This window comes from Sturnus vulgaris, chromosome 1, assembly GCF_052056855.1.
Source record: "Sturnus vulgaris isolate bStuVul1 chromosome 1, bStuVul1.hap1, whole genome shotgun sequence".
Classification (NCBI taxonomy): domain Eukaryota; kingdom Metazoa; phylum Chordata; class Aves; order Passeriformes; family Sturnidae; genus Sturnus; species Sturnus vulgaris.
The window spans coordinates 147,739,786-147,767,002 of record NC_142243.1 but is presented as its reverse complement, the minus strand read 5'-3'; the positions used below and the strand labels follow the sequence as shown (position 1 = coordinate 147,767,002).

Sequence of the window (27,217 nt, the reverse complement as noted above, 5' to 3'; positions counted from 1 at the left end):
GTCCCTTAGACTTTGACAAAAGATTGTTAAGGTAGTAGCTCCTTTCCTCTTTAAGCAGTTAAGAGAACTTTGCTGGCCAGATTGCTTTCCATGACACCAGAGCATGCGAACTTCCACAATGAGTTTACAAATGGTCTATCCAAGTGAATTTATTAAAGAACACTTATGATGGTGTACAAGAAGGAAGATGATTTAAGATCACCTCTAGTTTTCTTCTGCTATGCAAAGCTTCTGCAATTTGGCAGAGCAGATTTTTTTTTCTTGACAGAGTAGAATTTTTTTTTTAACAAGGAAATGTATATATTTAGTAAGATTTCATATTTAAATTTCTAAAAGTTCAGGCCACTTCATGGATTTACATATATTTTTATTATATGATGAAAATACTCAGCAAAAACAGTGCTGTGAAATTTCGTGCTTTATTCCTTTTTTTGTAACTTGCTTTCAGGCTCAGTAATTACATTTGCAAGTCAAAATAATATTTACTATGTCCCTAAAGTTTGTGTATATCTGAAGATGGTTTATAGGTGCAATTTAAAAATGGAAAATATGCACACCATTAATTAAGAAATGTTTTTTCTAATTACTATAATTAAACTATAATCTGGAAATCAAACTGTCATATTCTGGCTAAGAGCAACAGGGATTCAGCAGCTGCAGATTTTAATAGAACTTGAAAGGTGTTTAGTCAAAGCTTAGTGCCCTTTACTACAGAATGACAATTCAAGAAATCTCAGACAAGGAAAAAAGAAAATTCTAGAGCATCCTACAAATAAGGAAATAATTTAAAAAATCCAAATCATAAACACATACATACACAGAAAAAACAGATTTTCTTACAGATTTTGTATAAAACCTTGTGGTCTTCAAAACATGGAAGGATAGGTGGTCACAGAAATTATTCCCAGGATAATCATCTGGCCTAAAGCCCATTTTTCAAAGTGATCTAGGAACTAAAAGGTAGTTAGGGAGAATTTCAACACTCCACAAGCTCTTTAAATCACCTAAGTAGTTTCAAGAATGTCTTGTGAGACTCACTAACTGCCACCAAACTCAACACAAAAATGGGAGGAGTGACTGATACACCAAAGAACTGTGCTGCTCCTCAGAGGGACCTCAGTGGGGAGAAATGGGCTGACAGGACCATCATGCAGTCACAGAATCACAGCACCCTTAGGGTTGGAGAAGACCTCTACGATCATTGAGTCCATCTCTTAATCCAGCACCACTGTTCTCATCACTAAACCCTGAGCCCAAGTGCCACATAACAGTCCCAGTGGTTACTCCACCACTTCCCTGTGTGATCTGTTCCAATGCCTGGTCACCTTTTCAGTAACAAAAATTTTACTAATTTCCAGTCTAAATCTCTCTGGAAGAACTTGAGGCTATTTCTTTTTCTCCTGCCACTTACTACCCAGAGAAGAGACTGACTGACCCACACCTGTCTACACACCCCTATCAGGAAGTTGTAAGGAGTGATAAGGTGCCCCAGGAGCTTTCTTTCCTCCAGACTGGGCCCTCTCAGCTCCCTCAGCTGCTCCTCATCAGACTTGTGCTCCAGCCCCTTCCCCAGCTCCATTCAGCAGAAGGGAAATGCAGCTTTCTGCACCTAGGAAGGAATAGCCCCGTGCACCCAGCAGGCTGGGAGCTGACCAGCTGGAAAGCAGCTCTTGCAGAGAAGGCCCTGGACAACCTGGTGGACACCAAACTGAACATGAACCAGCAGGCTGAAGACCAATGGCATCCTTAGGCAGAACATTCTCCTGGGGTTGAGGAAGGCAATTCCCATCTATTCAGTCCTCCTGAAACACCTGTGGAGTGCCAGGCCCCGTGCAGGACTGCCCAGCACAGGAGACACATGGACATTCTGGAGTTAGTCCAGAAAAGGGCTGTGAAGAACCAAACAAGGAAAGGCTGAGAGAGCTGGGACTGCTCAGGCTGGAGCAGAGAAGAAACAAGAGTATGTGGGGCATGGTAATCTGATAATTATGTATAAAGAGATTACTCTAAAGTAAGGAGAAAAAATTTTCTTAGCAGTGCCAAGAGACAGGATGATAGTCAATGTGCATGAACTGAAATGCAGTGAATTCCACTTAAACATAAAAAATACCTTCTTTTAACTTTAAATGTAAACAAGTACTATGACAGATTGCCTATGGATGTTGTGAAGTCTTCATTCTTGGAGATATTCAAAATCTGACTGGACAAGACCCTAACAAACTTGCAGATGATCCTGGTTAGAGGAAGATCTGACAATATGATCTCCAGAAGTCCTTTCCAAACTCATTGATTCTGTGATGGCAGTACAGGTATTGTTTCAAGAATGCAGATACAAAGATCTACTGAGGATCTGGAGAGCAGAACTACACGGGAATCCAGACTGAACATGATTACATGGTCATGTGTGAGGCACATTTCCTGTGATCACAGGGTGAGACCTGGTTCACATGCCATGCCTTTTGCACACATTTCAGTCCATTCTATCCTCAAGTTATGGGAGGGACTTGCCTGCAGGCCTGTGTCATAGAACTATGCAATCATTTAGGCTGACAAAGACACTTTGGATCATCAAGTTTAACCATAAACCTAAAATTACAGAGTCCACCACTTGTCATCAGATCTCATTTCTTCATGAGAGTTGTTCTATGGGCTTATCACCATCATATGGTTCAAAGTTCAAAGCAGCAACGTTGCTTTCCCCATCTAGGGACATCAAGCCCTGCCAGAGCACAAGCTTACAGCAAACATCAGATACATGCTCACTCCATGCTTCTTTTGGGGAACAATTCTGTCTCCACTCCCTGAATCTCTGTGGTCTGTGCAATATTACAGGTGGAAGAGTTTGAACAATATTAGTAATCTTTCTACCAGCCTACATGTCCTTCTACGAGCAAAAAAAATTCTCCCCAGGGCTTTCTCAGCAGTCTTAAGAAGCTGGAGGCAGGTTTACCCTCAGGCAGTCGGTCTATCAAAGTTGGAACAATGTTTTGAGAACAGATACTATCCTTGAAAAATAATAAAAGTAGAAACTAACCTTCTCCCAAGAAAACACTGATGATCTTTAAACATACTGTTTTCAGTCACAGTGGATCCTGCTTGTTTTCACTACTTCTGCAGGATAGATTACTTAAGAGTAAAGGAGAGGCAGCTGTGACAACCTTCAAATATGGAAGGGGTTGCTACAAAGAGGAATTAATCAATTGTTCTTTGTTTCATCTATGAGTGATCATGAGATGATGGGTTAAGTTACTCTAAGGAATAGTTACATTAGATAGTAGGAGAAACCTTGAAAAAACAACCTAATAACAATATCTTAAATAACCTAATTTTGCTTGGAAGGCTTTATCCTGAGGTATAATTAAACAGTTTAGAGAAGCAATTTTTAGGAGTGATTTAGGTAATATCCAGGATCCCGGAGCATGGGTTAAGTGACTTATCAAGGTCCTCTCATGCCCTACTTTCTATAATTAAATGACACTTGCTCCTAATTTTGACTATGATGCAAAGTGTTCTCACCCCCAGTTTCAAAAGAAGTAAACTATTTCATATATATAATGACTGATGCCCTGAAGCTGATGGACTAGTCTGATTTTTCATTATTAGCCTGAAATGCCACAGCTTCAGGTATTTATATTTGTGGTTTGCTACAGACTTGTTGGATTAAATATTAGCCAATAATTTTGTTGGTGGTGCAAGAAAATGACAGAATCTGATTGTCTCTTCCAAGAGAGTAACAACTGGTGGAGAGACTGTGCTGCCAATAAAGTCATGTTGAAGACAAAAATCCAAAGAAGAGTGAATCTGTTGATTGAATAGGAGCTATTTTTGCCCAGTGAAAAATATTTTTTAGATCATCATCATCTCATTTTACTTCATTTTTAATCTTCCTCATCTTATGTAATTAATCTGCTCTGATTTATTTATTTTCATGTATTTATATACATATTCAGAGGAGCAGTGTTATTTTAGATTCTGTCAAATGTATAAAAGTGCACATACCACTTAATTACAAAGAATAAGAATTTTCCTGCTTGTTCCTGCTCTAAGCAAATATTTCAGTAATTGTGTATATTAAAAGATATGTCTCAGAAATCTTGGGAACTATTTAGGACTATTCCTAGATATGTGGTGCACATGAAAATAATGGAAATAATACAGGAATACATAAGTAAATACAGAGATTAATTAGTGCTTACTGAGTAGCTGGAACATCATTAAGAGATGGAAGAGTCCTGTCTCTAACTTTGCAGCTACATCCATCCTAAACTCTGGGCATGCTCATGGAGCATCTTGTCTCTTGCCAAGTTTCTCCATGTGTGACACCCACACCAGGATCATTAGAGCTGAGGGTGTTTTCTGTCACTGCAGGAACAGAGCTCCTTCCCTAGGGCTGAGTATCCTGCTCTGACACAATCAGGGAATTGGGTTTTTACTTCAGAACAGAAACAAAATATTCCCTTCCTTCTCCAATAACCAGAAAGGCCTTAGTAGCAGACAATTTTAACTCATGGAACATGGTGGCTAATGTTCTCTTCAAGGGCAATAAACTCTGACCTTGGCAGGATATTTCAAGCAAGTTTTTCGTGTTGTGAAGGGCGATTCAGTCTTTCAGCAAAATGCTTTCATTTACAGACTACAAAATCAGTAGCAGCCATTCAGGGTAATTATACAGACAACTTTAATGAAATATTTTCAGACAACCATTTCTACACCTGCCAGACACAGGAATCTCTTTGAAAAATGAATACTTTGCAAATTACGCTGGATTTTTTGTTCAAGGGAGAGGATGGTATTAAACGCACGGGCAAAATACAGTTACTCTTGTTCTTCTCAGTGGAAGTCAGGTGGTAGGTAAAGGTAGGACATCCTAGGGATTTTTATCATAATAATAATTTTGAAGATGTGCAAATTGACAGTGTATGGATTAGGATGCATTTTTCCAGAAATGTCTGGATCATCCCATCCAAATGCAGTGGTATTGCTGTGTTCCTGACTGGACTGGCTCCTGAGCTACCACCTCACAATTTCAAATCCTACAGATGAGCAATGCCTTGTTATTCAGGAAAGAGTTTTTATTGAGTACTGAGGTCAGCAGGAGCTGACACCTCCCAGAGGAGGGAATTTGCAGCTCTGAGTGGCAATGGCTCTTCTACTTCAGTTTTCCAGTTGAATTTGAAGCTGAGGGCTGCCACATGCTTCCCACATGCTGCAGGTGCGTTCTGAATCTTAAATATCTCTGCGTAGCCACATTTTCCCTTCTGGGGGCCACCAGACATGTATCAACCTAAGAAAGGCATTTCCACACCTAAAAATCTCAGTTTTTCAAAAATGCAGCAGTTGCACTGCTTTACTACTTGCTAGGGAAATATAAAATGTATGAGGGTGGAGTTTGAGGTTTTTTCAGATTCTGCCAAGAACTGAAAATTCTGACATAGAAACACACATAGTTTTTTTAAAAATTAGCACGTCATAAAACTGTTCTGGTTCTCCATATTTGTGTTGCTTTTCTCCAGATATTGTTCCCCAATGTTTCTATTTTTAATATAATTCTGTGAGGTATTTAGTCACAGTGTTCTACTTTTATAATTAATATTTGTATTTTTAATATCATCTTGTGAAGTATTTAGTCACAGTGTTCTACTTTTATAATTAATATTTTTCTCCTTAAAATAATAACTGGTCTTTTTCTTTTTTGTTAACTCATTGTGTAAAATACTATATAGAAACATGTCAGAAGGTAAGAAAGACCAAAATGGTTGGAAAAGATAATTTATGATACTACTAGACAATGGTAAAATTGCTTATGATACTACTACACTGTGGTAAAAATGTGGTTTACACATGGGAAAAATATGTTAGGCTTGTACTCATATAATAATTAATCATGCTGACTTTAACAAATGGATGTGAATATTCATGAGGATGACAACATGGAGAAATCATTTGAACTTGTTCTTTGTTTTACCTAGAATTAATATAGGTTACACAGTTACTGTACAGTGTCAGCAGTGAGATGTCAGCTTTATATCAAGAGCTAGTGAGTTCATAATGCTCTCTACAGACATGGCTTTAATTGCTTTCAGCACCATACTATCTAAAAAAGAAGAAAGTAACTTGAACAATGGAGCTTGGCTTAGGCCTTACTTTACTTTAAGAACAGAAAATGTCTTTTTTTTTTTTTTTTTTTTTTTTAGTTTGAAACAATCTAATCAATGCTAACTGGCTGAGCGGCCGAACTTGTGCAGTAAAAGCTGATTTCATCCTTGTAGGGAAATCAGTATTCAAACTGTTATCAAGGAGCCCCAAGCAATTCCTTAGGATATCTGAAATGCTTTGTTTCACTCATGTTCTGATATCTAAGAGGTCAAGATTGTTGGAAGAGACTGCTTAAAAAACCATCAGGGCCAGGATGAATATCTCTACCAAACAGATGGAGATCTGGATCAAGTGTTAAACTCAATGAAGTGTCTCACCCTGTCATTACCTGTGACCTTTCTTCTTCTACCCTTTCATAATTTAACTACTAGAACTGTCTGCCTTTCAAAAAATATTAACCAGTAGGAAGATCAAACTGATTGTCTTTGGTTTTCTTTTTTAAAACCCAGAAGTAATGTTCTCTCCCCTGCCTCAAATTCCAGTAAGAAATCAACTTTATCAGCTAATTCTTGTCTGAAATTATGGGATGGTTTTTATGCCAAAACCACAGCGCCATCAGCCTTGGTATTCATATGCCAGCATGTCCAAAACCACACCCAATTTCTTTTCAAGCACTGGTCTGCTGAGTGCTCCTAAGAGCACAATATTTATGTATCCTGACTGCAGTGATATTGACTTAAATATTAAATATGTGAGCTAAATACTCATTAAGACCAAACACTGCTTTGCCCAAGAAAATTTCCTTTTGAAGACAATCAGCTTCTATGTGAGCAGGTAAAGACTGACCTTGCTCCTGAGTGGGTGCTTTTACACAACCCAAACTGCAAAAATGTCCACACCATTCATGGCTGTGCATTGTATCAAACCCTGTACACATCAAACCCTGTCCTGATGTAAATCATCTGAGGGACTTCTCTTGTTATTTTATGTCCATCAAGTTTTAACAGTCTCCAGCAGCACTCTTTGTATCAGCAGGATTCATTATTCAACATCAGAGACAAAGGTTGTTTTGCTTTGCGTCATTTATTTAATATTCCATGAACAGTCTAGTTTCTGTTTCTTGTGCTTATACAAGCAGGGAAAACAAAGGCATGGCTTGTATTGTCAGGCAAGGAGAACTTGGCTCATGGTAAATATCAGGGTTTGATGTTAATCCCATCCTTGTTTTAAACCAGAATAAGCCACTGCCTTCAAAGGAATTAGCCCTAAATCACACCACTTTTTGCATCAGTGCAAAACGAATCCTGCACTATATGTCTTCTCTGCTAGCAAACTGTCAGGAGAAGCCTAATCCTTCATTATTTGTCCCTGGTATATTCTGACAGCCAAGAACTGAATCAACTCTTTCCCACAGCACTCTCTGTACTTTTGATGTCAGTTTGACTTCTTCTAGCTCACCACACTGAAGCGTTCACCATGACTAATAGCAGAACAACACCCACAGGTTTCACAAAGGAAAATGTTTGTCCTTGCCTAAATCTCTGAGATAAAGCTTTAATCCAGCTGGTCTGGAATGTTGTAACTTCTCATGGCTTTTGTCTGGTACATTTCCATTTGCTCCCATGTACTTTCCCTATTTTCTGTCCAGGATATCTCCTAAATGATAATTTAAAACACCTGAGATAAAGCAGACTTTAAAGAAAATATCAAACAATATTAGATATCAATAAAATTCCTGTTTAACCTTGAGTGATTCTACTCAAGGATGTCTTCTACTGTGCCTAAGATGTGTTCAGTTCAGCCCTGCAAACTCTCCTGGGCCCTATTACAAATCCCCAATCATTCTAAAGTTTTTCTTGCAAGTTCATCCATATCTTCGTGAGCTCTACAATTCCTGAAGTCCCCCAAGGTCTTAGCACTGGTTCTCAGTGTGGTTAAGGATGCCTGAAATTCTGTGTACACTGAATTCAGACTACAACTACTTCTTCTATTATCCCCAAGATTTCTCTGAAGTATAGGCCTCACATTTACAGCTCAACAGGGAGAGCTAAGAAAATAGGCCTATGGGGGTTTTTTTTATTGTTTTGGGGGTTTTCAAGGTTTTACTAGGAAAGGACTCTAAAAATGGAATTGTTGAGTTCTGTCTTTTCCTGGTTTTAATATCATCACAAGTGGCAATAAAGGAGATCCCGAGGGAAAAAAAAATTAAGACAGGAATATCAATTGCTTTTATTGGAGCTTTCTGGTCACTTTTCAAAAAATATTTCAGGCAAAATGGCAGCCACTTACTGGTGAAACTGTGGGGAAATGGTAGCCTGGAGTCTGGCCTGCTGAAAATAATATTAATAACAAACTGTAAAGAACATTTGTTTCCATCACTGTATTGGGTTGTTTTGGTTTGGTTTGGTTTTTTGTTGTTTTCTTGGTTTTGGTTTGTTTTTGGTTTTTTGTGAGTAGTTTTAAAAAAGAACAGCTGTAAAGCATAGCTTGTTTACCAGCAGGTATCACTGATTAACATACACAGGTAATTAGTAGAGCTTCCCATCAGAATACAAGCACGTTTTGAAGGGCAAGGCTTGTTTGGAAAAGGACACTCAACATTGTGATCTCCCTCATGTATTTTTCATTACCAGTATTCTCAGTACTATTTCAGTTAAACCAATTCACTTTTTAATAGGTATTGGTCTCACTCTAGATACAGACTAGAGTGGATTTCATAAGGTTGTCTATTTCTTGATAAAGAGTTCAAGAGTAATTTAAGATCATTACATTTTGCTGTTATTTTATTTTTTCCGTTGTAATACCAAAAGGGAAAAATGGTTTGCAGAATCTTGCTGCTTCCTTTGTCCTATGGCCATAGCTTGGTAATTCAGAGGAAAATACATGTAACCTGGCCTAACATAGCTAGGAAGAATAATGAAAAGCTTATCTTGTTGTTAGAGCTCTGTAGAATGCATCAAGGCAGGGTCACCTGCACACAAATTATGACAATTGCCAGTTCCAGTGGGAAGAGACATGGAGTATGTCCTGCAGGTAATTTCTGGGACACAAATAAAATTCATCAGATGAAAAGAGTAATGAGGTATGCCAGAAAAGATGAACAGCTGTCACCCCTACAAACATAATTATTTGTCACCCTGTTTTGACATCTTACTTTGGATAAGAGCCATTATCCAGAGGAATAAAAACAGCTGTGCAGAGCAACACCCCAAGAACACTTAACAGAAATGCACACTACATAATTCTCTTCTCCTTAAAATTTAGTGAAACTCTTTCTAATGCTGTAAAACAGCTATGATGTCAGTTTTTAAAATTTTTCTTCCATTCCTCCTGATTGGTTGCATAATCTAATAAGGGATCTACTAGGATTTCTTCTGCCTTGGCTATCTGGCATCTGGCACATAGGTAAAACTATTGTAATAATTTGAGGAAAATTTCCAGAAGTGACTTTCACTTTAGGCATCCTAGTTTCAGGTTTTCCAGGCTCATCCTAAACTCAGTGATGCTCTCAGACTTTTTCAGACGAGGTAACAGCTAGAATTTTTGTCAGTGAGATGATGTTTAATGCTTGGTCCTCAAACTGGTACATTTCTGCTGGGAGATAATTATTTACAACTCAGATATCCATGTATGTAATGCAAGGGAAAAAAATTAATATTTTGTAAGGGTTGCTTCAAAAAACCCACAGGCATTATTTTTAATTCTCAGTATCCAGGAAGTCATGAGTGTACTTCTCCATTTCAGATTAATTTCCTGTAAATCTTTGTTTAGATGTTGTAACTTTCAGTTAAAGCAATTTATTTCTCAAGCAGCATTAAGTGGAATGTGGCTCCTTTTGAACATAATTACTTTGATATTTGTTTTGAACAGTAAATATGCAGCTTGTATGGGAGGACAACTTCTGCATAGAATCACAGAATTTCCTGAGTTGGAAGGGACCCTCAAGGACCACTGAAGTGTAGTTACTTGCCCTGCAAAAGACAACTCCAGCAATCACCCCATGTGCCTGAGAACATTGTCCAAATGCTCACTGACCTCTTTCAGGCTGGTGCTGTGACCACTTCTCTGGAGTTCCAGGACCCAAACACCCTGTGGGTAAAGAACCTTTTCCTAATATCCAATCTGAACCTCCCCTGACACAGTTTCAGGTCATTCCCTCGGGTCCTCTCCCTGGGCAGGAGAGTGATGAGATCAGTGCCTGCCCCTCTGCTTCCCCTCATGAGGAAACTGCAGACTGTGATGACATCTCCCCTCAGTCTCCTCAAGTAACTTCAGCTGCTCCTCATATGTCTTCCTCTCTAGGTCCTTCACCATATTCATAGCCTCCCTTTGAACATTTTCTAATAGCTTCATATCTTGTTAATATCTCTGGTGCCAAAACAGCACACAGGGCTTGTGGTGAGGCTGCCCCAGAGCAGAGCAGAGCAGAGCAGAGCAGAGCAGGACAATCCCCTCCCTTGCCCAGCTGGCCATGCTGTGCTTGATGTCCCCCTTGGCCCTCCTGGCTGCCAGGGCACCTCTGACTCGTGTTCAACTTGCCATCAACTTGCCAATAACCAGGACTCCCTCGTCCCTTTCCCAGATGCAGAATCAAGTACTTGTTTTTGTTAAACTTCATACAGTTGATGATTGCCCATCTCTTTAATATGTCCGGGTCGCTCTGCAGGGTCTCTCTGCCTTCAAGGGATCAACAGCTCCTCCCAATTTATTGTCACTGGCAATAGAAAAGTATAGGGAAAATTTCAGTCAGACAAAGCTTTGTGAGTCTGAAATACAGAACAGAAACAGCTGCTTTGCACTCCCTTCTGAGCAATGAAATGCTATCTCTTTGTTTCCCTAATTTTCCCTGACTGCCACAGGCTGCTTCCAGTGCTCTCTATTACACGGGATGTTGTGCTGTGCCTCACTTTTTTGCTGGGGTTTTTGTGTGTTGTTGCAGGAGCTATTCCTGAGTAGACAGCACAGGTAATTTAAAGGATTTCTGTAGTACATGTGCTGTGGTTTCAAGGTCACGTATATTTGGAGAAGTGATTCTTGTCTGAGCCTTTTATGTTGACTTATAAACACACCCAACGAGGTAATGATTTTGGCAATGAAATAATTATGTCTGGAAGATTTGGCTTTAGATTTCTCCTTGTAATTGCCCTGCAATACAGCTGTTTCAAAGCAGAGGGAAAATGTACCTAACTAACACACAGAAAACACTGAATAGAGAAAGTTATTCCGGTCAAAAAGATAAGATTTGTTTTTTTCTAAATGGGAACATTTCAGATATCTGCAGGTGACAGCATCTTGTATACAAAATGATGACAAAAGGGCACTGTGCTGCTCAGTGAACTGAAGATGTGATCACCAGAATTCATTACATAGCTCAGGATCAGTTCCTAGGTAAGGGTCAGAGAGTTCAGCTAAATACCTTATAGCCATGGAAAACAGTTTCTAAAACTTGAAAGTCATTTTCCCATCCCTGTTCATTCCCCTGTATGCATGGGCTATGACCCTGCCACTGACATTGTCCCAGGCACATCTAGTCACTTTAACAACTATAAAAAGAAAAGCACCAAAAAAAGTTTATCCAAAGTCCCAGAATAGATTTTTTTTTATTATTATTAAAATCATTCCCGAACACTAAATTTTAAACAAACTCAAGGGGAGTCGGAGGAGATGTGTTGAAACTTTGGAGCTGCTCAAAGGCATGAGCAGGGTTATGTATCTGCTTGACTGCCTCTGTTCATCCTTCAGTTATGTCAGTCCTTATGTGTGGGATATGATATATGGTATGATTATGATACTATATGATTGATATTATTTTCTTGGAATATCTCTTGTACCACTCCATGTTGCAAAAGTTTTGCCATAGTTGGTAATTGACTTACCAAATTTGTGTGGCTTTAGCTATTTATAAGCAACTTAATCAGACAATCAATTTTCTACATTTCTAATGGACTCAATGGAAGGAAGAACAAAAAGGGATACAGCTATTTTTTCTAAGATCAAATTGCAGTGCTGTTCTGAATATTAAAGATACATATTTTCAAATACTATCTTGAACTGGAACAATTGATTTTATGCAAACTTGTCATTGTTCAGAGGGAAAACAGTTTTTGCTTTCTAAATTACTAATGCGACAAAAATTCATGTTAGGATATTCTGCAGCAGGATGGAGAAAACTCTGTCTGAAACCAGTTGTTTTCATTGAAGGCAATCTAATAATTTTTTGTGACACACCCTATGTTTGGATAGGGCCAACCTGCTTTCAGGCTGCACATTTCATGCATCTTAAAGGCCAGACTGCTCCTAAGTACACAGTGAAGTCCTCTGATGATGGCTCTGGAAGTAGCAAGATCAGGCTTCTTAAAAGGTCTCAGCACTCCTAAAGGCATAAATAAGATCAGAGTTTTTGAAGAATCAGCCAATGTTCCCAAGGGACCCATGCACAGCTGAACCACGAAATTCAGTTCTAAACATGAAATCAGATGGTGAGACTGGTACAAATGGCTTCTTTCTCATGTAGCAAACCAAGGGTGGGTGGGGTAAAGCTCTTCTTAGCCATCATATTCTGTGCTTGTCTAACTTAACCATAAATAAATATTATGCTATTCTCCATCCCTGTCTTCCCAGGGCTATGGTATATTTCTGTCTTTCTGTGAAGTACAGGTATGTAGATCAGATAAAAGAGTAGCACTCACTCCAGCTGTGAGTAGGAGTTAAACATCTGTTGCACACATGCATTGAAAAATAGGATCAGGGACAGGTGAGTTTTCTGGAAAGTGGTGGCAGCAGTTTAGGCACCTTTGTGGGCCAGATTGGTATCCAATAAAAGTTAGTGAAGAAGCACCCACAAATTAAACAAACAAAACTCCCTCTTATCACAGCCAGGGGAATTTAGCAGTTGGACCCAGGAGAAGTCAGAATGAGTGAACCTCGGGAATAAGAACACTCTTTACAAGGTGATTTAGCAGTAAGGCTGCAATGATTTCCATTTAATGAGTTGGCAGCAGTGCCAGCTATGAATGTTCACATGCTTCCTCTTCCTGTGGAGGCTGTGCTGTGAACTTAATCAGACGATTGCTCTAGATATGAAAATCATTGCCAACACCAAATGTTTGTTTTTTAAGTTGGCTAAGTTCCCTGATATAGTTCACAGTATGGTCCCACAAATAATTGATCTGGCACGACAAAGGGGAAGCTGTACTGAGGGATCAAGGTGGGCATGAGGCAGTACAGAGAAACTTACTAGGTTTGATTCAAAAAATCATAATCTCAGTGGGAGATAGAGGCTTTGTGCAGCCCAGCAGTGAGAGAGCAGTAGAGTCTGTGCTGCCAGATGTTCCTATTTTAGAGAAAGTAGAGCATTTTGGTCTTCTTGTGCAACTCTCAGTCCATTCCTGGTGATAAGCTCCTATGCAAGCATCATATTTTCCCTCAAATAACCCAATCAAGATAGTGATTGAGAAGGGAGAGAGCATTTTCTGAGGCATTTTAATTACAAAATACAACCTTGTGGTGAACTCTATTTTTAGTTAAATAACTAATGAAGAATCAAAATGCTTCTCCAAACTTAATTATCCAATAATAATTACCATAGCAACCAGTTCTTTATGTAGCACATGCTGAAAACACTCTTTAAGAAGCACAAGTTTACTTTCCCAGTTTTTTCCAAAACAGACAAGAAATGCTCTAATCTGTTGCTAAAGCCCCGAGCATGTCCAGCTGAAGATTACATTGAAAATAATTTCTTTACTTCTTGATGTCACTTGGGTGACATCAATCTCGACACTATTCTGTTTCTATGTGGCAGAAAAAAATTGCCTGCTGAAGGGGTTAATTCCTGCTAAACATTCTAGAGTCTTCCTGCACTTGAGGTAGCAACACACAAGTTCACTTGTAGGGACACATATTGAGAAAGTAAGAAAATTACAGCCTGAAAAATATTCCAGGCTGGAGCTTTTCAGCTCTGTTCCCAGCCGATAAGCTGGTCCAGCTCAGGGCTAGGGAGAATTTCTCCCAGGGTGATTATTTGGTCAAAATAAAAAGGAATTAATAACGAGATAAAACACCTGTTGTGGTGTGTGCCCAGGCTCTGGGAATGGGGTGTCTTCTCTCTGAATCAATCACCTTTTCTCTACTCTTGGAATTGGGAGTCATGCTATAAAACCAAGTGTGCTTCTGAATAAACTTGTCTCTTTCTTTCTATCATGAAAAACGACCATGTAGTTGTGCATCTTATTTCCACCACACTTAAAGGGTTAAAAGCCCTTTCCACAGCTACATTCACGATCCTTCTGGATTTCAGAATAATTTCTAAACTTAGTCAACTTTCTCTCCTCTGCCTCCACTGTGCTTTCCATGTGGATATATGTTGATTTTTCAACTTCATGATGAAGATTGCCTGCATCAATTGCAATCTTTTAAGGCCATCTGTTAATCACCATATTTCCAATCCATTTGGTTTGTTGAATGTATATAAATATTCGCATTTCCTCAGGTTATCTGCTCTTTGAAAATGCTAAACTCAGTCAATCACTATATGCTGCATAAATGCCTGTTAATGGCTGGCCTTATGGCTCTAAATTCCCTGATGGATAACTGTGTGTTTCAAAAAGTAAAATCATGGTAAAACTAAAACACAGTTCAGTTATGATTTTTGAAGTCCTGAAACTTCTGACATTTGCTAAACTTCCTTTAACTTGTTTCCAGTCATTCAAGCTCACAGGATTCCGTGTAAACTCCTAAGAAAGGCCAACTCAATTAGATGCTCTTACTAGCAGAAATGCCAAAAAATTGTTGTTATGCTTAGCCCACTATCTCACCTGTATCCTTCTGAAATTCCTGCTTCCTGAACTAGATTCAACTCTGCTTTGAAAGCTGTCTATAGCTGATTACCTACCACTTCACAACAGACTTGGGTGTTACTTTACCATCTTTTCAATGAATTTTCCTTTTCCTGTTCTCTTGCATTACTATACTGTACCTGCCTTGATTATCACTTCTTCTCTGATGAACCATGTCTGGTGCCTTTTAATTGTTTCTTTGAAACCTGGTGGTTCCCAAATCAACTCAAAATGTTTTCTTGGTTTCAGCTATCTTGGCTAAGCCTTTTTTTTATATGAGTGGAAGATAAAAATGATGTTATTTCAATCAATGTGTTCTATCAAATTTAAACGAAGGTCACTTGTCTGACTTGCATCCTCTCTTTTAATATCCTTTGTTTTTTGCTGGTTTTCATAATGATATTACAAAGGGTTCTGAGGTGCCTGTATGGAGGACACTTTATAAATGACAATTTATTTGACAAGTGATGTCTATGTGAACTAAATTCGTAATTACCTCCCACGAGAAATGAAGAGCAGAGTTTCGGAGTAAGAATTTTAATGGCTGCTGCTTCTTGGGCTCCTCACTCCCAAAAGGACATTGAGGTGCTGGAGCATGTCCAAAGGAGGGCAATGAAACTGGTGAAGGGTCTGGAAAACATCCTATGAGGAGTGGCTGAGAGAACAGGGGTTGTTTCATCTGGAGAAGAGGACACTCAGGGGCACCTCATTGATTTCAATAACTACATGAGAGGAGATTTTAGTGAGATGAGTGTCAGTCCCTTCTGATACCTTTTAAGTGAGAGGACAAAAGGAAATGGCCGTAAATTGTGCCAGGATTAGATATTAGAAACAAAATTCTCTCTGAAAGAGTAGTCAGGCTTTGGAATAAGTTGACCAGGGAGGGGGTGCAGTCTGGAATCACTCAAGAGGCATCTAGATGTGGAACCCGGGGATTTCATCTAAGGGTGATTATGGTGCTGCTGGGTTGATGCTTGGAATGGATTACCTTGAACATCTCTTCCAACCTTGATGACTCTGTGATTCTGTGATTCTACTGCCTCAGTGATCTTGTCAAGTAACTTCCTTTAGCTCTGTTCATCCTATTATGTGATTATGTGCATCTGCAGGTTCAGCAGGGACAATGATGATCCTGTTACAGAGATATTCCCAAGCAGTGTGGTGAATGGTACCTTCTTTGCATTTTTTAAATATTCAAGAAGACAACCTCCTCAGAGCCCTATTTAAAATCAAAATATATCACTCATGGCTTTTTAAGATCACTTGCTGTGCTACTACTGTTCATTATTTAAGTGCTGTGCAAGGTACAAATAGACTTATAAATGTTGTGAAACTATTTTATTTTTTCACATTATGCCTCAGCTTCCCTACTGTGTGAACATTGATTATTTTCACGTCAGTCAAAAATATATCAAAGTGTACATCTTCGAAAACAGAGTCTACCCTGGCTTGTAGCCTTGGCAGGTTGTAGAAAATCCTCTGGGACTTCTGGAATTGGCCCCAGTAAGCTCCAGAAAAAAAGGAACAGCAATGAGAGACTCAAGTCTTATACATCTTTTCTATTCTTTTACAAACAAGAACCCCAGATCAGTATCCCTTGCAAGTCATAGCGCTTTACTCTTTAGAATGGTTTCAATCAGACTGCCATGTGCCAGAAATGCCAATTCTGCCCCCTCGTAGCTGTTATTTTACCTGTAACATATTTTTCATTATTCCCTTTGTCCAAATCAAATTATGTACTCATGAAATCTAATTGAAAGGCAAATTCTAGTACATTTTTTCTAAAGAGATCTGCTGAAGTGAGTGGAAATTAGCAGAGACGGGCGACTGAACGAGGCTCATGAGGAAATTGAAAATTAATTTGCAAGCAAAAGAGACCACCTTGTCACTGCTTTCACTGTTGAAATGCACTTTTCAAATGTTCTGGAGGGATTTTCTTTTTTTTCTCCCTCTCTAACTTTCCTAGTACGTGTGAAATTACAGTCCGGGTCAAAGTTAAAAGTCAGTCAAAAAGGTTTGAAAAGTTGACTCCTCCAACCTCCCATAGCTGATTTCAGTTGTCTTGCTGAACAATCCAGTTCTGAACTAGTCTCAATCTCATGTCAGCTCATCATAACCTCTTAGTAGCTTGCACCAGAAAGGAGTTTTCTCACAGATAAATTACTTCCCTCTCTGATTTATCTTGGAGCCAAGGCAGAGAGTGTCTGGGGAAAGCTGGCTGGTCCGGGGCAACATGTCTCCAGTGAAACAGGGGATGGTAGATAACAGGAAAAACGTAGTAAGGGCAAAGGGAAAATAGTGACACATGCAGAGCAACTAAGAAGTCTCAAATTCCTCCCTTTTAAAAAGTAAAGTAATGGATTATGTTTTAAGTCAGTAAAATCAGGAATGGTGACAAGCAAATTAATTGCAAATGGTTACTCACTGTTTATAAACATGATGCAGCACTCAAATGAATAATAAAACTGTGAATTAAAGGAAACAAAAAGAAACATTTTTATCACAAAGGACTTAAGCAAATTGTAAAAAATCTTTATTATTGAGTGACAAAGGAGCCAAATGTACTATTAACTTGAGAAAGGCATCAGAAAAAGTTGTGCACTGGGTATATTACCTCCAGCTTAGAGGTTCCTGGAAGACAGGGAGATGCAAGGATCATGCTAATCATGCCCTACTTCTCACAAGCCTTGTCTAGACATCTGCTTCTGGAAAAGGTTAAACAAAACTTCATCTGGAGCCAGGATATGCATTATTATTTAATCATGGCACGTAAATTGCAAATTAATTCCCTGTGCTATAGTAGAACAACGCTCCAGATTCAGAAATACGGGAATATATAAAGCTGAAGTTTGTGCCAGATGCTTTTGGTCTGATATCAGATCTCACTTTCAAACCCACGTGACTCTGGGGAGCAAGACCTGCAGATCTGAGTCAAAGCATCACAATGAGATCAGGGAGTCTTTTATTAGGACAAACAACACTTGGATTTTAAGAAAACTGATTATCATGACAGTAAGAAAATACAATGTCTATCCCAAAATTTTCTGCAATCACAGACTGCTGGAGTGTTCAAGACTGTTTTGACAAAACATCACTGAATGCTTTCTGTACTTTTGTACACATTATCTACTGTTTTATCCTTCTACTCCTGCCTAAGCTCTCTGTTTTCCACTACCAGAGAGAGTATCCTGAATGATGAACACTTGATCTGCCTTGTTGTGATTGTTCTGGTGTGGTTATGATCCTGTAGGTATCGCCCATAACTATCAGATCCTTTAAAATCTCAGCTAATAACAAGGATGAGATATTGGATAAAGGTACTGAGGCTGCAGAACTTTGTTCTGTCTCTAGTGCAGTCCAATATTGCCACTTTCTTACTCACTTTCCCAACCAGTCCTCACTTCAATGGTGTTGGTGTGCCCTGCAGAGCACAGGTAGAGCAGAGAGAAGTTGATGACAGATAAATAATCCACTGAAATTTACGCTATCCAAGGATCCACCCCCATTTGGCTCTCTTGAGTTCATATGGAAAAGGAAGAAGCTGTGACACAGCTTTTACAAGGAAAACAAGTCCAGCTCTTATGTAACTTCAGCAAATAAAAAGTCTGTGTAAACAGGCACTGGCTGTGCAGGAATTTGGTTATCCTTTCAGCTTCCCCTGTTGAATGGTTCAGAATTCAGATTGTGCAAATTTGTGCTTTGGCATCAGCTGAAAATTAATGTATTTTATTTGGTTGATAATAATACAATAACTATTATGACTGATATTAATAATACAATAACTATTAAGGCTGGTATTAATTCTTAGTTAACTGACAATCTTTGTTTTCCTTAATATGGCTTGCTTCCCAAACTAAAGCCATGGAACAAATCACAAAGTTGCTCTTGTAGAAGAGGCAGTGCAAAAACAAATTGTTAATTACATTTATAATCATTCCTGGCTAGAGCTCTGTGAGTCAATTTTTGGAAATATAATTTGTGGTTCAACCAGAGTTTAATGCCCCCAAACACTGCATAGCTCATCCTCAAGGCAGAGACAATTTACAAAGTTGATGTCGTTACTTAAGATCCAAGACATTCTTTTATGCAAACTTTCCTAACTGCTATTTTTGCAGCCTACAAAGCTGTCTTCGTCTCTTTCATTTTTTTAAGCAGATATTTTTGCTTCTCCTGTCTAATCAAATCCTGTTTGTTGTTCATTGCAGATTGCTGCTCAGGCAGTGTTATTTATGTGTATGAACACTGCAGGAATCTTCATTAGCTACCTATCAGACAGAGCACAGCGTCAAGCCTTCCTGGAGACCAGAAGATGTGTGGAAGCCAGACTGAGACTAGAGACAGAAAACCAGCGACAGGTATGGTCACCTGGGAAAACCTTCCTATGATTGTATTGACTGCTATTGATAATTAGACAAGACCAGGTTTTTGTAGCCTTGTTGGCCCCAGTGTGGTACCACCTGATTTGTGCAGGTTAAGCAAGTTTTATGCTGTTACTGTGCTGGTGTGTACTGAGTATAGCAACTAAAAGATTTCCCCCAGGAAACAGGATGAATAGAGTGGCTGCTCATCATCCTTCCCCACAGAGGAGGCCATCAAATGAAACAGCAACTGGCAGGTGTTTCAAAATGCTTCTTTACACAAGAGGGGTTGAGCTGGGGAACTTCATGTTTCAGAGTGTTGTAGATATTAAAACTTGCATTAGTCAAGTGAAAGATATTCCAGAACCATCTGGATGCAATCCTGTGCCATGTGCTCTGGGATGGCTTTTCTTGAGCAGGGAGGCTGGACCAGGTGACCCACTGTGGTCCCTACCAATCTGACTGCTTCTGTGAGTCTTTCAAAGCTAAGCAAATTCATGAAAGTAAACTCTATCTAGGCAGAGAAAATACTAAACCATCCCTTCAGGCTCACAGATCGATTTTTGCAGCTGGGAGACCACTGCAGCAAAGTACTATTCTGTTTCTCTGTTTTTAAACTCTTCTTGAAAAATTAACTTTTGGCCACTGTGTGCAATAGCATACTGGATTAGATGTACTTTTGATCTGAATAGGTATGGTTGATCTTAGGTAATCCTCTTTTATGATCCAAAACAAGTATGGAATAAAAAGAAGTTTGCTGCTTATTATTTTGCACCAAGGGAGCAGCATCCGTATCATTTATGGTACATTGCTGTATCATTTTAAGATGAATTTAGCTTTTAATTTTTCCCAGTTGTATAAATATGTATATGAATTCTCAAATTTATTTCATTTGCCCCCCGAAACTCATGCTCTTATACAGAGTTCTAGGAAGATGTCCTGTTCTGGACTTCACTGATTAATGACTCAGTACACGACTGTGTTGAGTAATGCCAAGGATCTCTGCCAGAACATCTCTGCAGCCACTGCTGACTGAAAAGACTTTGAGGGATATTATCTAGGATGCTTTGTTCTCTTTTTAACTGCAGGATTATATTTTCATGTCTTTTGGGGATTTTGGGGTGTTTAGGTTTTTTCCTTTCTCCTCTTGCCCAATTTTTCATAAATCATGATTTTGTAAGCTTTACTTTGATTATAGTTTTCTTGAGTTCATTGTAAAAAGCTTTATAATACTAACAAAAGAATCCCTTGTTCCCTTGTTCCATTTTATTTTGAGGTTTTCCCATTAGAAATATTTTATCCTCTCATGTAAAATGAAGTTAGTGCAAAGACAAATATTTTGAGAAATCCAATTTTGCTGAATTTGTATTATCTACCAGAAAAATGAAAACAGATATTTTTCCATTTGGGTGGGCAGATTTTTTTTTTTTTTTTTTGGGGGGGTGGTGCGGGGGAGGAGTGGGAATGTAGTGGTTGGATCTGAAATACTTGTTTTTATTAAATCAGGTCGAACTGTGAATTTTGTCTTGGCCCCATGCTTTGTAAGGTTTCAGGGCTTTGTTGCTCCCTGAGGGCAGAACTTCCTGGAGTATTACCTCAGTGCAGCTGAGATTCCCCTGTAACCAAACAAAGTAGTGTGTCACAGGCATCATATGACTGGAAATGCATAAGGGGAAATGTCCTTGGGCCAAGGAAAATGCCCACAGGAGAAAAAGGCAGACAACAGGACTTCTGAAACTTAATTTAATAATAAACTAACTCAAAATTTTGAAGCAAAAAGTTTTGAAATATTTCCGATTAACTTTCTTGGAACTTTGCAATTTTGTTATTATGCGCATTGCTATATGTAAAAATGTTTAATAAACTTTTCAGCTTTTCATTTGTATTTGGAACAGCAACATTAAAAAAAATATTCCAACACTGGAACATCTTGAGGAATGGAGAGCCTGTTTCCCTCATCATTCTATTTTTTTCCATTTACTTCTGAGGTAGCATCTCATTTAAGCAATTTTTAAACCTATCTGCTTTTAGAAGACTGGCAAGGTCACAATTGAGGTGACCACTTTTTATAGCAGCTTGTTCACGCTCACTTAACGAGTGCAGAGGCAGTAATTCAGTGACTGCTAGCATTTTTCTGTCTTGAGGACAAATATTGCATGATACATGCAATCTAGTTCAGATGAATGTAAAAAAAACTTAATACATATTAATGCATAGTACATTTTAAAAGGTAAGAGTTAAAGTTTACTAAATTAATTAAATTACTTTAATTTCCTATGAAGGGGGAAAAAGACTTGGGAAAAGAATGTACAGGATGATAGTTGTTGCTTCTGAAAATTTATAGAAATATTGTTGAGGAACAAAAGTTTGCAGGGAAAATAGAGGAATAATTATTTGAGTAATTCTTCCAGACAATCCAGGAAATCAAGATTTATTCCACTTCAATTATTTCCCTTTCATTTCCCATAAACTGTTTAAACTAAAGGGTACTTACAGCAAGGACAAGTTTTTTGTTGCTTTCACTGATGGTACTGCTACATTCCATAGCAGTGGATGACAATTTAAATCTCTTGAGTCTTCTTTCATCCCCACACATCTTCTGCTTCTTAAAGTGAAAGTAATAAAAAAATAAACTGTATTGAGGTGTCATATGTATGGCATGTCATATGAAATGTAATAGCTTGTCAGAAAGAACCTGTAAGGTTTGTTTTTTTCTTTACTTTGTTTAAATCTGAAGACCAGTAAAATAAAAGTAAGAACAAAACAATATGAGTTTTAAACTACAAGGAGTGTATGCTTGTCCATAAACAATTACAGAACGAGGCTCCAATTTTATATAATCATGGAAGTTATATAAATGCTTCAGATATACTTCTATTCATTACTGGGTATTGTTAAAACCAAGAAATTAAGTTTCTGCTCTCCCTTCCAATTTCTCAGTATCCCTCAGATTCATAACCTCTACTCTTCTGTCATTCTAATAATGATAAATTCTACTGCTCTCATTATGCAGTGTTGTACAATGCCTAAGAGAGCCAGTCATGGAAAGTCACCCAGTTGTGAGCCAAAAGAAAAGAAAAAAGCAAGAGATAACACTAGAAATGTGGATCCATACAGGGAAATAAAAATACTGACAAGGAAGGATCTCTCATTGTCAGAGGTTATTAAGGACCCTCTAATAAGTATTTGTGAATTTTCTGGAATACAAATTCTGTATTTACAGATACATTTCATACATATGAACTGATTTTTTTTTTCCAGTGAAAGCAGTTTCATTCATTCACTTGCGACTATTACATAAGGAGCAATGAAAAGAGGAGGTGAAATCACAAAAATCTGACTAGGGATGAAAAAACTTCTTTGTTGTTTTTCATGTTACTCTGACCTGAAACTTGGATATCATGCATTTTCCAGATGTCATTGTTTTCCAACACTGTCTCTTTTTTTGGATTTCCATCGTTCAAGAATTCCTTGCACTATTTTGTTTTTGCTGTGAAATTTGCCAGTTTGACAGTCAAGGCCATTTTGTTGTTCAGAAATGTCTGGGCCTCTGGTGTCTGTAAATCTGAATTAGCTCAATATATTCATTTTCCACTGAAAATATCTTCAGATGCAAGTTCAGCTTTTACACCAATTGCAATTCATTCAGCAACTGTACAGGAAGGAAGAGAATAGAGTGCAGACCTGGATGATGCAAAAGACTTTATGGAGCTTGGCTGATCCAGGGCAACCTGACTCCAGTTTTGAAGTGCTCAGTTTCCAGTGTCTGTTTCCAAAAGTCTGTATACAATCTATGTACAAAGCACTTGCATCTTTTTCATTCTGCCTTCCGCATCCCCATTTACTGTCAACAAGACTTGTTGATAAAATTTTTGTGCTTCAGAAAGTCAAGAATTTTGGTTTCATTTTCAGATCATCAAGAATCTGATTTTCTATCATTATCCTTTTGTGTTTAAGCATCTGGGATAGTTAAAAGCATATATTAGCATTTTCAATTACAATTAATTTCCTAATTCTAATTACTCTATTATGAAAATGAACAGCAGTGTGGCTACAAAGGAGAATTACTCCAGCAGTCATTGCTAATGATGTTTATGTACTTACCTGTATGACATTAACTGTGTGAGACTATTTGGAAATCCCAGCACCCTGTGAAATGAAGGGAACATCTGTGTCTACTTCTTTCCTAATTTTCGTTTAAAAATTAGAATTTTTGTGAAAATCTAGAACATTTCAGAGCTTGACATAGTTAAAGGCGTTGATGAGTACCAGAAAGACTTTATCATTAAAAGATGAAAATATCAGAGAAGCAAGTTGCAGGAGGCCACACAGACGAAATGTCATAGAAACAGCCTCTGTTTAGCAGTTATTGATAAAATAATGAATTTAAATATTTTCTAATGACTTTTAGTTAGCAGCCTGCTATTAAGAGATGTGTTTATATCAAGCAACCAAATATGGCTGCGAAAAGATGTCCTCCAATTTTGTTTTCAAGACATTTTAATTATGAATAAAAACAAAGGTGAGGCTCTCAGTTTTCATAAATCCATTTTGTTCCAACAATATCATAACTTTCTACTACCTGTTTGAAATTTTGGTTTAATATTCTCGTTTGATATCTACGTGTTTCAAAAATGTTGACAACCAGTGCTATAGTTTGTTAATGAACACTTCAAAGACACTGCCTTTGTTTTTAGCTTGATTTTGTTGTAAGGACACAGCAGGTAATTCTGCTTTCGTCATATCTGGGCAATGAAAATAGATAGTCTAACTCTCTTTCTTAATTAGCTACTGAAAACCCTTCAAACCCAATGAGTATGTAATTTCCTTCCTTGTGAAAATGCAGTGAAATTTCCTTAATGAAGAGCAGAAACCTGCATTAGATTTCTTTTTCATTTCTTTTTCTCAGGATACAAAATCCCTAAATTTTAAATGAATGACATATTAAATCCAGACACATATTGAAATGATGGCTTTATGAAGAATTGCATTCAATATATCTCAGGTGTCCTAACCTGCTCTTTCTCCATTCTTTACTTGAAATTTGTTTAACATTTTAAATCCTGAAATTCTGCAATTTAATTATAAAGAGTCTCTCTCAGATAACTTTGTCATGCTTTGTCTTTTCTTGCACCACACATACATATGTCACGTTATACATATCTGAAAACAATTATTGTGTAGTGAAGTCAGGAATATTGTTGTGCAATAAAAATTGTGTAGGAATATTTGACTAACTGAAGCAACAAATAAAGCCTTAAAAGGACTAGACAGGGAAAATCACAAAAGTTAAATAGCTAAAGTTATAGTTAGAAGACAAAAATCAGTCCAGCTCCTACCCCTTCTCTTGTAATAAGACCACATTACAGGACAGCTCTTCATAGAAAAGGCATTAAGTCATAATTAGAAACGTCTCTGGTATCATGGCCACACTTCGACTCTCTATCCAAGACTGCTCTAGATCAATGAGACCAATGAAGCCTGGAGAAAGCAACAGGAAAATATGGATGGGATGCTGCTTTCAAGCAAAGCAAAATTGTTATTTTACTAACATGAACAACCTGGAGTCTTTACTAAAGTTTAGAAATCCCAACATATAACCTCTCTGAAATATTTTGTTTACATTACTTCTAGTAGATTTAGAGCACCTAATAACATTTTATAAAGAAGTTGTTTGAGATCAGAGGAGAAAACAGTCCATATTTGTTTGACTTTTACATTCATCCTCTGGAGAGGCATTCATTCTTGTTCTCAGTGCAGCAGGTTATGCATCATTCATGGAGAGAAAACTCTTTCCCTCTTGTGCACAGCTCACCAGCAAGGCTGCTCTGCCCCTGCTGTGATAAACTATTGGGAAGGAGTGAACTCAAATCAGAAACAAATCTTCCAGGTTTTAAGACTTGACAAGCCAAATGATGAAAATTATTCAAATTTTAACACTACTTTTGTCCAGTTTCAGAGCAGATACCTAGTTCTAGAAGTTACTAAAACCACAACACATTAGTCTTTTTAGTGCATTGTTTAAATACCTCTCCAAGATAGTCCTCAGCAAGCAGGACCCTTTCACTGCAGAAATAGTCTCAAATTCCACAGAGAAGATCCTCTTATGTGGAAATAAAGGCCTTTCTTAAAGTCTTCCTTAATCCTTATGAAAATGTTCTTGAGCATCTTCCTCACGGGCAGAGGAAATGGAGCTGAAGGCTGGAGGCAGCAGAGCAGCTGGGGAGCAAGCACTGCCTGCTTCAGTCTTGCAAGGAGTGCTCAGGCCAGAAGGTGCAGGCTGGTATCAAACCTGATCCACTGGGCTTCTAGGGATGCTTCCCATCAGGGTGGGGCAAAGATAGCCAACTGCAAGCTTTAATTATGGGTTGAGTCAAATCAGTGGGGAGAAAGAAGAAAAGCTTTTCTACATTAAATGGTGTAATGAGAAGAGTCCCCTGAGAGAATACCCTACAGACAATTCCTCCCTGCAAGTCCTGCCACTGATTCACTGAGCACCTGCATTCCACGGAATCTCTTTCTCATAGAGGATGCCACAAATCCAATTAAAACTCATTTTGAAAGTCAAAGCAGTTTGGATATTGTTTCATTTGATTTGCATAAAGGATTAGAGCTCACCACCTGAAAAGACCATTTGTCCAGGTGAGAAGAGGATAGTTTTGTTTTCTAGGTATGATCACAGATTCTGTCTTTCTAGTATGGGTATATCAGGGTTATAAAATGAGAAGACAGCCCTTAGTCTTAAGAACAATCTGCTGTTGGCATATTTTGTCTCTTTTGTCTGTTATCTTTGGAAAAACCGTAATCCTGCCTTAATCTCTTTTTCCATTAAGAAACCTGTTCTGCTTGGATGTTTGTTTCCTTCTACCACTACTTCCAGAGGATTTTTTTTCACACTTTCCCTTGCAACAATCTGTTTCCCATGGCTTTAAGAAGGTTTCTGCAGATTTTTGAACTCTGGTTTGTTTTTTTGTTTAGTTTTGTTTGTTTTTTTTAATTTTTTAAAGCAGCTTATATATTATGTAGGTTTTATCAAGCTCTTACAAATCTAGAATTTAATCAACTGTCAGTATTTTGAAACTTCTAAAATAAGAGCAGATTGGACTGGGATTGGAAAAGACATTTAAGAGGGTTAAGCACCATAAAATCTTGTGTGTTTATATATACGTATATATGTACATATATGTATATATATATATACACACTGATGGTAAGAATATTAAAATCCCTCTAATTTTGTATGAGGATAAAGTTCAGATTTAGTTTAAAAAAATAAAAGAATAATCTTAATTTTAGAGAGCATATGGCCTTTACAAAAATATTTTAATGTGCTTCATATTTAAAAATTATGGTCACAATAACTGAGGCTTTATTTTTAAAGGAAAAACAATAAAATCCTAAGTTTTAAAAAATCCTATGTTAACCTTTGGTTAGATATTACATTTTAGCCTTTTTTTCCCTCTCAATAAAGACCAATTTGTTGACTGTGAGATTCTAAATAAAGCTTTGCATTTATCCAGACTTTATTTCATCTTAGTACTTTTCTCTAAAGAACCATGGCCCCCACAGAATTTTTTTCTTCATGTTGTTCCATCAGTCCTTAGACGAACAAACTCTAAGAAGTATAACATACTGGTCAATCCAAGAAATAAAGGAAAAGTATATATTATTCTTCATAATCCATTTCCATATTCTGATTTAGTAGGTGACCTGTTTTCTAAATCCAATAACTGACTTGCTTAGTGTTGAGGGGAAGAAATATTTACATGCACTTATGATTTTGTAGCTACCAGGATGTATATTTACTACACCTTCTCTCAAAACACCCCATTACTTAACCCATTTGTGGTAGAGATCCAAACATTATTAAGTCAGATTTTAGATGTACCTTCACATTCACTGATGATGTTTGTTTCTTATCTTTGAGGC

At 37.9% G+C, this 27,217-nt stretch overlaps 1 protein-coding gene across 2 annotated transcripts in view; it reads left to right on the top strand.

Annotated features, from left to right (window-relative positions):
• Positions 1–27,217, top strand: part of ADCY8 (adenylate cyclase 8) — a 117,882-nt gene that overhangs the window by 12,325 nt on the left and 78,340 nt on the right. For both annotated transcript variants that reach the window (XM_014882146.2, XM_088179377.1), the window contains exon 2: positions 19,136–19,285. In XM_014882146.2, the coding sequence (XP_014737632.1) occupies positions 19,136–19,285 (150 nt within the window). The remainder of the gene's footprint in view (positions 1–19,135; positions 19,286–27,217) is intronic.